This window comes from Mobula hypostoma, chromosome 2 (genome assembly GCF_963921235.1).
Source record: "Mobula hypostoma chromosome 2, sMobHyp1.1, whole genome shotgun sequence".
NCBI lineage: Eukaryota > Metazoa > Chordata > Chondrichthyes > Myliobatiformes > Myliobatidae > Mobula > Mobula hypostoma.
Genome location: NC_086098.1, coordinates 28370994 through 28384896, shown reverse-complemented (window position 1 = coordinate 28384896; position 13903 = coordinate 28370994). Strand labels below are relative to the sequence as shown.

At 43.6% G+C, this 13903-nt stretch overlaps 1 protein-coding gene across 2 annotated transcripts in view; it reads right to left on the bottom strand.

Annotated features, from left to right (window-relative positions):
* LOC134338696 (A-kinase anchor protein 7) overlaps positions 1 to 13903 on the bottom strand; it is a 216648-nt gene that overhangs the window by 112346 nt on the left and 90399 nt on the right. For both annotated transcript variants that reach the window (XM_063034748.1, XM_063034739.1), the window contains exon 7: positions 1139 to 1286. In XM_063034748.1, the coding sequence (XP_062890818.1) occupies positions 1139 to 1286 (148 nt within the window). The remainder of the gene's footprint in view (positions 1 to 1138; positions 1287 to 13903) is intronic.

The following is a 13903-nucleotide window of genomic DNA, read 5'->3' as shown; positions in this document are numbered from 1 at the left end:
TGCTGACTACGGCCTATTTTATCGTGTACCGCCAAGTACCTCGAAATCACATCCTTAACAATTGACTCCAACATCTTTCCAACACTGAGGTCAGACTAACTGGCCTGTAATTTCCTTTCTTCTGCCTCTCTCCCTTCTTGAAGAGTGGAATGACATTTGTAATTTTTCCAGTCTTCTGGAACCATTGCAGAATCTAGTGATTCTTGAAAGATCATTACTCATGTCTCCACTATCTCCTTAGCAACCTTTTTCAGAACCCTGGGGTGTAGTCCATCTGGTCCAGGTGACTTATGTAACTTCAGACCTTTCAGTTTCCCAAGAACCTCTGCTCCAGTAATGGTAATTTCACACACTTCATGACCCCTGACACCTGGAACTTCCACCGTACTGCTAACGTCTTCCACAGTGAAGACTGATGTAAAATACTTATTCAACTCATCTGCCATTTCCTTGTCCCCTATTACTACCTTTCCAGCATTGTTTTCCAGCAGTCCGATATCCACTCTCACCTCTCTTTTACACTTTATGTACCTGTTGTGGACAGAGAGCGGGAAGGAGGCAGGGTGAGGGGAATTATGGTTGGGAAAAGGGGCAGGGAGCTGGAAGCACCAGAGAGACATTCTGTAATGATCAATAAACTAATTGCTTGGAATCAAATTATCTTGCCTTGTTCCTCAGGGCTGGCCGCACACATGGCACCCATGCCACCCCACTCCCCCCACCCCTGGCATGCCTTCTCTGCCACCTGCCCCACAACACTCCCACGGTGCTCCACCCTTGCCATTCCCAGCATCCTTTTCTCCTGCCAGATTTACAAACTCGCTCTCCACTCCACTTTGACAATGACAGTATAGTGCAAAAGTCTTGAGCACTCTGGCTATATATACATACGTGACTTTCGCACAGTACTGTATACCCTCACCCTTTTCAACATCGTTTGGTCCTGCCAGATTTACAAACTCCACTCCATTTTGACAAATACAGTACCGTGAATTTGGGCTCACAACCCTTCAGCTTTTAAGCATGGTTCACCTTAAGATTAGATTTTATAATTTGTATAATAGCACAGGAGATTCCAGAGTAAAGAATAAATACTGTCATAACTTCACATTAAGTAACTGCAATCAAACGTACTTACCCACAGCAAGTGTGGTCTCGCAGTGATAGTATCCATTTGGTTGCTTCTTCTTCAGCATGGAGCAAAGTTGTAGGCAAGTCACAATCTCATCACCAAAATAATGATTTTTAAAATTTTTATACAGTTCTGGAGAAATCTTCTTAATTCCCTATGGGTAGTAAACAAAGAAACTACTGTTATTATATTTCTGATCATTTTGGGTAACAGCATTACTTTCAATATTTTATTATCTGAAAGTTAATAAAATTGAATTGATATAATTCCAAATAAAAATGCAATATTTTGTTAACATGAATAGATTGTAATCCACTACTGTTAATTCAAGATCGAAGGTATATAATATACAGTATATTGACTGTGAGAGTTTACAACCAAACTTCAGACCGGATAATACTGTATCTGTAAGGCGTTTGTACGTTCTCCCCGTGTCTGCGCAGGTTTTCTCTAACGTACAGGTTGTTGTAGTGTGGATGAAATCACCAGAGAGACACAAGTTACAGTTAATAAGTTGTGAGCTTGCTGTGTTGGTGCTGGAAGCACGGCTACACTTAGAAACATAGAAAATCTACAGCACAATACAGGCCCTTCGGCCCACAAAGCTGTGCCGAACATGTCCTTATCTTAGAAATTACCCAGGGTTACCCATAGTGGTCTATTTTCTGAGCTCCATCTATCTGTCCAGGAGTCTCTTAAAAGACCCTATCATTTCCAACTCCGCCGCCGGCAGCCCATTCCACGCACTCACCACTCTCTGCATAAAAACCTTACCCCTAACACCTCTTCCGTATCTACTTCCAAACACCTGAAAACTCTGCCCTCTCGTGCGAGCCACTTCAGCCCTGGGAAAAAGCCTCTGACTATCCACATGATCAATGCCTCTCATCATCTTATACACCTCTGTCAGGTCACCTCTCATCCTCCGTCGCTCCAAGCAGCAAAGGCAGAGTTCACTCAACCTATTCTCATAAGGCATGCTCCCCAATCCAGGCAACATCCTTGTAAATCTCCTCTGCACCTTTTCTATGGTTTCTACATTCTTCCTGTAGTGAGGCGACCAGAACTGAGCACAGTACTCCGAGTGGGGTCTGACCATGGTCCTATATAGCTGCAACATTACCTCTCGGCTCCTAAACTCCATCCCACGAATGATGAAGGCCAATGCACTGTATGCTTTCTTAACCACAGAGTCAACTTGCGCAGCAGCTTTGAGTGTCCTATGGACTCGGACCCCGAGGTCCCTCTGACCCTCCACTTGCGGGCTGCCGCCAGCACGTCCTTGGACTGTATTGATCATTGATGTAAGTGGAGCATTTCACTGTGCATTTTGGTGTACACGTGACAAACAAAGCTAATCTTTATCATTATCATTGATATTCTATTAAACATGCAGGAAAACTCACAGCCAGCTTCATTTGCCATGATCAAAAGGTGACCCTCTGTAAGAAATAGTTTATAATTGTTCTTCTTTTGTCCCTCCGATTTGGTTTGCTAATTTACTTCTAGCTACTAGATCTCATTGCTTACTAATAAGTTCACAGCTGTCATTGATTACTTATTATCGAGTTGTTAAGCAATTAACCTTCATCATCAGGTTAGCTATTATAATCACTTGTATGTTTATCCATTCATCAAAAGCATTTTTATGAGTCAAAAGAATTTTAACAAATATTTGAATCTATCTTTCATGAGGACGACGAGAAGCATTGTCATTTTACTCAGCTCCTTGCGTACCGTATTGTGATCAATAAAACCGCCTTCAAGCTAAAACTACAGCAGGACTGGAGTCTACCGATCTGCCTAGCTTAAGGAAACATGGAAGGTTTTGAGCAAGGGCAGAATAGTTCTACTGCAGACAAATAAGAAGCATCTTTTTTTTGTTACCGGATAATATATAAGCCTGAATTCTGCTGCCAGTCACAAAGCAACAGCATTTAATATTCACCTTGCTTACAACTGCCCACAAGTGAATTTTGTGTTTTTTCAGCAAGGGTTGAAAATTGCATGTTAGAATGGGAGAAACATCTGTAAACAGGGAAAGCAATAGCTCTTCAATTAGTCAGAAAAAAATCACAATGACACAGATTCCAACCAGGTAGAATAAACCAGGAAATACAAATTACATCTAAATACTGTGAAAGAAATAAGATTGCCTATGGAATTGGGTGAGAGAGATAACACAATCAAATATTGCATCCTAAAAAAGGTTTTACCTTTTTAAAATTCTGCAGTATTACTGCAGCAATATCAGGAATATGGACTTTAACATGTATTTTTCAGTGGTCATTACCTCTATACCATGAAAAAAAATCAGGCTGGAACTCATAAACCTAACCACGAGTTATCTTTAGACTTAGATTTGAGAGATATGGCACAGGAATGGGAACCGGTCCTTCCAGTGCAACAAGCCCACGCAGCCCAATACACCGATGTGACCAATTAACCTATCAACCCATACATCTTTGGAAGTGGGATGAACTGCAACCAGAGGAAACTCATGGCATCACAGGTACAAACTCCTTACAGACAGCAATAGAATAGAACACCTGGTCCAGGCACTATAATAGCATCACACTAACTGCTATTACATGGCCTCAAGATTCAGGGGAGTGGATTTAGGACGGAAATGAGGAGGAACTGCTTTTCCCAGAGAGTGGTGAATCTATGGAATTCTCTGCCCAATGAAGCAGTGCAGGCTACCTCAGTAAATATTTTTAAGACAAGATTTTTGCATAGTAGGGGAATTAAGGGTTAAGGGAGATGAGTCCATGGCCAGATCAGCCATGATCTTATTGAATGGCGGAGCAGGCTCAACGGGCCAGATGGCCGACTCCTGCTCCTATTTCTTATATTCTTATGCTACACTACTGTGCAGCCCAATCTTTAGCGAACATTGGCTAACTTCATATCCTGCAACTGTCTCCCAAGCTGCTTCCATGTATGTAATGGAGACAGTTGATGCTGAGTTGTCTCACAGAGGTTGCATCACCTGGACTCTCGAGGGCAGCTCCTGAGGCTTCTTCACCCCTGCATCAATTTCCTGCTGCAAAGACATTGGACGTGCTTTTTAAATGTATTTGATTATCAAGCATGTTCTAAAGCAGTTCAAAACATAAATAATGTTAAAAAAATAAAAATTAAAAAGACCTGTTGCAAATTATTTTTAACATTCATTAGTCGGGGTCAAGCATGGATGTTGTGTCCCAGTTGGCTGCATTGTGGTGCATGCTATCAGTCGATACATAAGCCAGGGCAGTATGATATGGAGGGCAAGCTGTTGCCCATGCAGCAGGCATCCCCCTCTTCAAACAACTGATGAATTCAAAGGAACGGCAGAGACTAATACAGTTTGGCACCCGCAGCATCACATGAGTTGCCAGTCAGTGTTGAACTCATCCAGATATTTCCTCAGGATTTACCCCCAAAGCCTTCCCCATGAGTAGGTAGAGCCGCAAGGCAGTGAAGGTTTGAAATCAGAGTTTTCCTTCTCATAGATGAGCTGCTAACCACAGCTCATGAGCCCCATCTGACCAGAGCTAAAAACATTACGATTTTAAAAATGATGCATAAAGGTTATCTGCACCTAAATATACCAACATATGGGGCCCTGCAAAGTGCATCTGGCATCTCAGAAGCCATTTTCTCTCATTGCCTGAGCCTATTGCTGAGTACACTGACAGAAGAGCAGATCAGTTACACAGGAGTGTGGCATCCAGACCATCTCCAACTTCTGTGCCGCATTGCACAGTCAGAGCAGCAGGCCCATGAACAGCACCTCACTGGCAGTTTTCTATCAAACCAATGGGAAAAACTACATTCATGTTGCGCCAATGGTTTGAGTGTGCAGTCTAACAGTGAGAAACACTGGCAGCAGCTTCAGTAAATCCCTGACATCAATATCTGCAACTCCACTATTGATTTGGCGAGTTTACAGACATTGTTGTAAGATTTATTTTTTAGTAACTTTACTCTCCATGGGCTGCATTATGCTGGACCCAACCTACAGCCTAGACTCCTTGCTCAGGGTGACTACTAACGAGGACTTTCCTTGTCCTTCTGCAAACAGCTGACCAACGGGCAAAACTCGGATCACTGAAGTTTAGCAACAATCTGTTTAATTTGACCACTTTGCACTAGTCGACTCCTTTCGTCCTAATTGTATTTTCTTGGAAAAATTATTTATAATTTATGTTTAATGAATGTTTTTCTTGTGAATGCCACCCATATGATGCTACATTATGTGCTTCGATGCACATAGCATCGTATAAGATTCGGATGGTACAGTAGTATAGTGGTTAGCACAACACTTTACAGTACAGGCGACCCAGATTCATTTCCCGACGCTGTCTGTAAGGAGTTTGTACGTTCTCCCCGTGACCATGTGGGTTCCCTCTGGGAGCTCCAGTTTCTTCCCACGGTCCAAAGACCGTTAGTAGGCTAACTGGCTATTGTAAATTGTCCTGTGATTAGGCTAGTGTTAAATCAGGAACTGCTGTGCAGCGTGGCTCGAAGGGCTGGATGAAGCTGTTCTGTGCTGTATCAATCAATCAATGCTGCTGCAAGTGCATTTTTCATTTCACCTGTGCAGACATACATTTATTTGTGCATATGACAATAAATTCTACTTTGACTTTGCCATGCTGGCTCTCTGCATTAACTGTCAAACCTTGAGGAAGACTGGGCAACGCTCAACAAGAAAGTCTCAGACACCCTGCTGAGACTACACTTCTGAATGCCCTGGTAGATCACCAGTCTTTAGGATGCTTAGAAAAACAATTCAAATACATCGAAATATTATTTGAAAAAATAGAAACAGCAAATGAAAAGTGCTCTAAAATAGTAAGTAATATTCAAAACTTTATAATAAATTACACAGAAATAAAGTAATTCCTCCGGAACATCTGTTGTGCTATAGTTCCCAAGCAGATTTTGGATTGTAAAGAGGGAGACAGAGTTTAAAAGAAGCGAGCGGGGGCAGTCGGAACATTTTGCATGCCAAATTCGCACGGAGAATTGGATTGTGCATAATTAGGCACTTGACAAGAGCCAATAAAAAGAAGTTAGGTCTATGTATGAGTGTTGGGATGGGGAGCTGAGGCTTTGGCTCATCAAGGATTCAGCAAGGAGAGTCGTAGGCCATAGGTAGATACTTTTCATTATTCTTTTCTTCCTAATCACACATTTAGAGTAAATGAGATTCCTTACTATAGTACAGCTGTGGTTGAGTGTGTTGGGGCCCCTGCTGCTGCAGGTTATATGCTGATGATAATTAGGCAGAGATTTCTTCAAACAAGCCTGATTGAAGTTTCTTGTTTGGTGATGGCAGCATTCAATATCTTGACTGCCTGATTAACATCGGCTTTTGACGGTATGTAAACTACGGTCAGGATCACGGAAGAGAACTCTCTTGATAAGTACAAAGGTCCGCACTTAATCATTAGGTGTTCCAAATTGGGGGTAACAAGTGTGTGACAAAACACCATGTCCAAGTACCCCAAAGGCTCAGCAAATTTGTGGATGACACCAAGATGGGTGGTGTAGTGGACAGCAAGGAAGACTATCAAAGCTTGCAGCAGGATCAGGACCAGCTGGAAAACTGGGCTGAAAAGTGGCAGATAGGATTTAGTGCAGACAAGTGCGAGGCGTTGCACTCTGGGAGGATCAACCAGGGTAGGCCTTACACAGTGAGCGGTAGGGCATTAAGGAGTACAGTTGAACAATGGGATCTGCGAATACAGATCCATAATTCCTTGAACGTGGCATCACAGGTAGATAGGGTCGTAAAGAAAGCTTTTGGCACATTGGCCTTCATAAATCAATGTAATGAGTACAGGAGTTGGGATGTTATGTTGAAGTTGTAAACGAGACCTAATTTGGAGTATAGTGTGCAGTTTGGTCACCTGTGTTCCTACAGGAAAGATGTAAATATGATCGAAAGAGTGCAGAGAAAATTTACAAGGATGTTGCTGGGACTTGAGGACCTTAGTTATAGGGAAAGTTTGTGTGGGTTAGGATCTTATTGCCTAGGCGTGCAGAAGATTGAGGGGAGATTTGATAGATGTATACAAAATAATGAGGAGTATAGATAGAGGGAAATGCACGCAGGCTTTTTCCACTGAGATTGGGTGAGACTGCAACTAGAGGTCATGGGTTAAGGGTGAAAGGTGTAATGTTTAAGGGGAACACCTTCACTCAGAGGGAGGTGACAATGTGGAATGAGTTGCCAGAGCAAGTGGTGGATGCGGGTTTGATTTCAACATCTAAGAGTAATGTGGATAGGCACTTGGATGGGAGAGGTATGGAGGGGTTATGGTCCAGGAGCAGGGTGATGGAACTAGGCAGATTAATGGTTCGGCATGGACTAGATGGACCAAAGAGTCCACTTCTATGACTCTATGACTGCAGATCCCGCTTGTCATAAACTGAAAGATGGGATGTAGTGCATGTGTGCAGCCATCTCATTTGCAGCTTATTTCAGATTTTAAGCTTGGCCAACTATGCGTGGATTCAAGACAAGCCGTGTTCCAAATGGCTAATAATTGACCTACTATTACTGCATTCCAGGTTATCTTGGAAAATAAGTAATCTTATTTCCACCAAAAATCATTAAGGCATAATAAAATAACAAAGAACATTATTACATAGATAAACATGTCACCTGAAGCAAAACTAGCAAGGTATAAAATACTTTTAGAATGAGTTCACATAAATAAAATAAGTAATTAGGAAGATAAATGGCATGTTGATTCTTATTACAAGAGGATTTTTAAGTGCAAGAATAAATTTGTCCTGCTGCAATTAAATACAGTCTTAGAATAAGTGGTAGGACATAAAAATCTAAAGCAAAATTTCTTCACAGACAGGAGTAAACCCTGGGGAATTTTCTACTCATGTGCAGCACAATCATTAAGTTCATTCAAAACAGAGATCAATAGATACAGGAAATTCTGCAGATGCTGGGAATCTTGAACAATTCTGACCATTGTAAATAGTGAAGACCCTGCTGCAGGGAGAGTGACTGCCCGGGCTTGTTTAAAGCGCCTCCTCTCGGTAGCTGTATGGATTCCGTCAATCTTGGGATCTAGGGATCTTCTCCGCAAAGCAACCCCAACAAAATTGTAGGGAAAAAGCACCCACCAACAATAGATGGACATTTGATGATGATTATGAGGACACACAGTCCCTTTTTATTGTCATTTAGTAATGCACGCATTATGATAAAAATGTTTTTCCAGAATGACATCACAAAAAACACATGACAAACCAACTTAAAAACTAACAAAAACCACATAATTATAACATATAGTTACAACAGTGCAAAGCAATACTGTAATTTGATAAGAACAGACCATGGCACAGTAAAAGTCTCAAAGTCTCTCGAAAGTCCCATCATCTCACGCAGACGTTGAACCTCCAGCGCCACTAACTTGCCGATGCAGCATCCCAGAAGCATCCGACCACACTCCGACTCCATCCGAAAACTCCGAGCCTCCAACCAGCTCTCCGATACCAAGCACTGAGCACCATCTCTGCCGAGTGCTTTGACCCTGGCCCTGGCAACAGGCGATACGCAAAGTCGAGGATTTAGGGCCTTCGTCTCCAGAGTTTCTTGATCGCACAGTAGCAGCGGCAGCGAAGCAGGCATTTCAGAAGTTACTCCAGCTGTTCCTCTGCGCTTCACGGCTGTGGCCCCATCAAATCCGGATTGTGCACGGCACCCCTAGTTACACATATTGATATTCAATCGGAACGTCCGACCGCGCTGCGTCACGCCGCCATCTTCTCCTCCCTCCCATCCATTTTTAACTTTACTAAAGCTTTTGATTTCATCGCTAGGGAAAACCAGTAAGGTTGCAGCGCATGTGAACACAGCAGCCTCTCACAGGCCAAACAAAGGTGCACTTCTCTTTGTAAAATCTGTTTTTTACGATTCAAAGACAATTTCACTCCAAGAACATCGAGTACTGCGGGCTACTCCATCAGTGATCGGAGTAGCTGGAATGGTGTCGGCGGCGAAGTGTCGAAGAGGAGAGGAGAGGAGAAGATGGCAGCGCGACGCAGCTTGCAGCAGCCACTCTGGTGGTGATGTCTGTTATTTGTCAAGTAGGGTGCCGTGCACAATCCTGATTTGATGGAGACGGACGTGAGAGCATGGAGGAACATCTGGTGAAACTTCTGAAATGCCTGCTTCGCTGTTGCTGCTACTGTGTGGTCCGAAATCTCCGGAGGGGAGGCCCCAAGTCCTCGGCTTTGCTTGATGCTCGACGGCCGGGGCAGGGTCGAAGCGCACGGCAGAGGATGGTGCTCGGTGCTCGGTGTCGAAGGGCTGGTCGGGGGCTCGAAGTTTTCGGATGGACTCAGAGTCCGCTGAGGTTAGGTGCTTCCAATGGTGCTGCATCGGCAAGTTTGCGGCGCTTGGAGGTTCATGGCACGGAGAGTTTCTTCCTTCTGCCGTCTGCGTGAGATGATGAGGCTATCGGGACTTTGAGACTTTTTTTTACCATGCCCATGGTCTGCTCTTTATCAAATTACAGTATTGCTTGCATTGTTGTAACTATATGTTATAATTATGTGATTTTGTCAGCTTCAGTCTTGGTTTGTCCTGTGTTTCTTGTGATGCATGCATGCATTTCTAAATGACAATAAACAAGGACTGAGTGTCCTCATAATCTAAAAAAAAAGTTATCAGCCGAAATGTCAAAAGGGGTCGGCTAAGTGTCAACAGAGCTGGTCAAGATATCAGAGTAGCTGGTCGGGATACTGGAGGAGCCCGCCAATGTGTCGGAGGATCCTGCTTGGGTTCAGAGGAGCTGACCTGGCTGCAGACCATGTTGCCACCCGCTACTTGGAAGCATCGGAGTTGGTGCAGTATAACCATGGGAGATTGTCTCGGACACTTCACTTGCGATGGCAAGAGTCTGTTGGACAGTGATCACACAAGTTACTGCAGGCCTGCTACCCTTGTCTGGTGGAGGAACAGTCAACACGCAAGCTGTGTAGCCTCAGTTGTAGCAAGAACGAGGCCTCAAGTGTCGGGCTTGCCTGCTGCTGCAGATTAGGCTAGATTAGATTCAACTGTATTGTCATTGTGCCAAGTACAGATACAAAGCCAATGAAATGCAGTTAGCATCTAACCAGAAATGCAAAGAATAGTGTTATTTACAAAATAACTGTGAATAAAAAGTAAGTGCTACAGCACACAAATATAAAAGTACTGAGACAGTACAATATGGATGCAATACTGCTTAGCGCTGTGATGTGAGGTTCAGCAGGGTCACAGCCTCAGGGAAGAAGCTCTTCCCGTGTCAGCTGGAGCGGGAGCGGAGGCTCCTGTAGCGCCTACCAGATGGGAGGAGAGTAAAAAGTCCATGGTTAGGGTGAGATGCCTCCTTGATAATGCCTTTCGCCCTGCCCAGGCAGCGTTTATGGTAGGTGTTCTCAATGGTGGGCAATTGGGTGCTGATAATCCGCTGGGCTGTTTTCACCACACACTGGAGTGCTTTGTGGTCTGATACGGGACAATTGCCATACCACACTGAGATGCAGTTGGTGAGTATGCTCTCAATGGTACAGATCAGGTTGATAGGTGTGGAAGCACTACAGCGTGGCTGAGCTTGGCTAGGGCCTGGCATCACCCATTGGTGCTGCCCTCCTACGTTGGAGCAGTGGAATGGCAGGTTAGAATGACAGTCTGTACACTGCTGGGAGACTGCCTCATCGATTGCTAGACATTGTTGCTCAAGGTCTTGGACTATATATGTTTTTTTTTGAGTGAATATGCTTCTTTGCTCGATATTTTTAATTACGTTACTCGCTATTTTTGAATGTTTTGCACCTTGGCATCAGAGGAACACTGTCTCGTTCAGCTGTATCTACGTATGGTTGGAATGATAATTAAACTTGATTTGGTTTGATTTGATTGATCTGATTTGACCCTCCTCAAATTCAACAGACCACAGAAATTCATCTCCACTGTATGTTTGCTCCACAACAGCATGTAAGGTATGGCACAAACCAACACATTTACAAAACACCAATTCCAGTGAAGATTGATGTCAAGTAAGGCTGCACTATTGTTCCAGTAGTTTTTTCTATCTTTTTTGCCACAGCACCTTACCTGCAGTAAACACCTCATGGGAAAGGAGCTAAATCTTCAAATTTTTTGAGATTATTCAATGTATGACAACTATACTCCAGTATGGATTTCAGCCGATCTTCAGTCATTGAGATGCAGTAAGCAGACGATGCTTACAATCGCTCAAATTTATAGGATGAGCTGCAAAACACTTGTTCAGAAAAGCATACAGAAGGATGAGCTTTATACTCACCATCTGCAAGATAAAGGACTTGTGTCAACTGCAGCACACTGTTCTCTGACAATAAAGATTCATAGCAAAGCCCTGGAATACGGAAGACAGAAAACCAGAGCACACTGTGCAGACCCTTCAGCACGATGTTGTACAAACTTTTAACTGACTGCAAGATTAATCTAACCCTTCTCTTCGATGTAGCCCTCCAGTTTTCCTTCATTCCTGTGCCCAAGTAAGAGTCTCTTAAACATCTCTGGTGTATCTATCTCTACCACCACACTCTACTCTCTATGTAAAAAAAAACCTACACCCTCCCCCCTCTAATACTTTCCTCCAATCACCAACCTCTTGGAAATGGTGGACCACTTCTGAAAGGTGATTATTGACAAAATTCATCACTGCCTTCATTGCATCTGCATGGCCTTTGAGGGAAACATACTTTCCTGCGTACTCTCTATCAAAAACCTTCAGCACCCTCCCGTCACCCCACTTGGGCCATGGTTCTTCTTGTCCCAACCCACCACCCCACCAACCTCTGCATCTAGCACATAATTTTATGTAACTTCAGCCATCTCCAACGGGATCCCACCAAACACATCTTTCCCACCCCCCCCGCTTTCTGCTTTCCGCAGGGATCCCTCCCTAAGCAACTCCCTTGTCCATTCCTTCCCCCCTCCCCACCCCCATTGATCTCCCTCCTGGCACTTACCCTTGCAAGCGGAACAAGTGCTACACCTGCCCCTACACCTCCTCCATCACTACCATTCAGGACCTTCCAGGTGAGGCAACATTTCACTTGTGAGTCTGTTGGGGTCATATATTGTATCTGTTGCTCCTGTTGCGGCCTCCTGTATATCGGGGACAGCCAACGCAGGCTGGGTGACTGCTTCTTCAAGCACCTACACTCTGTCCACCAGAAAAAGAGGGATCTCCCAGTGGCCACCCATTTTAATTCCACTTCCCATTCCCATTCTGACATGTGGTCTGGGTCTCCTCTACTACCATGATGAGGCCACACTCAGACTGGAGAAGCAACACCTTATATTCTATCTGGTTAGCCTCCAACCCGATGGCATAAACATCAATTTCTTGAACTTCTGGTAATGCCCTCCTCCCGCTTTACCATTACCATTCCCCATTCCCTCTCACCTCCTCTCCTTACCTGCCCATCACCTCCCTCTGGTGTTCCTCCCCCCTTTTTTTCCTTCCATGGATTTCTGTCCTCTCCTATTAGATTCCCCCATCTCCAGCCCTGTATCTCTCTCACCAATCAACTTTCCAGGTCTTTACTTCACCCCTCCCTGCTTCCAGGTTTCACCTACCATCTAGTGTTTCTTTCTCCCCTCCCCCCCCCCACCTTCTAACTCTGACTCCTCATTTTTTTTCCTCCTGTCCTGATGAAGGGTCTTGGCCCAAAACGTCAACTGTACTCTTTTACATGAATAGTACCTTATGACCTGCTGAGTTCCTCCAGCATTTTGTATGTGTTGCTTGGATTTCCAGTGTATGCAGGTTTTCTCTTGATTATCATTTTAAAGGTCTCAATTAAGTCACGGTTCAAACTTCTTTATTCAAGAAATGAAACATAGTCTTTTCATTTTCTTTGTTAATACAGAAACCCTCACATTTCTAGTATAATATTCATAAATTCTCTGTATCCTCTCCAGTGCCTCCTTTTTTTCATATAAAAAGTGGTTGCATACAATAGTGTCCTAACCAAGGTTCAATGATGCTTGACATTTGCACAAGTATATGTATGCACGGATGGTATCAGAAAGGATCTGTCATGTGTGGATTGCAACAAGTTGTTTTCTGGCAAAGGTGTCCTCGATAAGTGGGAAGCCTTCAAAAGTGAAATTTTGAGAGTAGCGCTTGTATGTTCCTGTCAGAATTATAGACAAGGATAACAGGTTTGGGTAACCTTGGTTTTCAAGATATTGAGGCCCTGTTTAAAAGGAAGAAGGAGGTGCATAGCAAGTTTAGGAAGGACGGAGCATATCAGGTATTTGAGGAGTAAAAGATATGCAAGAAAACACTTAAGCAGGAAATCAGGAGGGCTTAAAGAAGACACAAGGTTACTCTTAACAGACAAGGTGAAGGAGAATCTCCAGGGCTTCTACAGATAATATTAAGAGCAAAAGGATAGCAAGAAACAAAATTGGTCCTCTGGAAAATTAGACTGGTCATTCATGGATGGAGCCAAAAAAAATGGGAGAGATCTTAAATGGATTTTTTTTGCATCTGTATCTACTCAGGAGATGAACACAGAGTCGATAGAAGTAAGGCAAAGCAGCAGTGAGGTCATGGACCATATACAGATTACAGAGTTGCTCTCACCAGCTGAGTTCTCCAGTCTGTCCTGATGGAACACTGCCATGACATTTTCCATGAATATTTATTTATTTATATTTATTGACATTCTGCGTGGAGTAGGCCCTTCTGGCCTTTCGAGTCACGC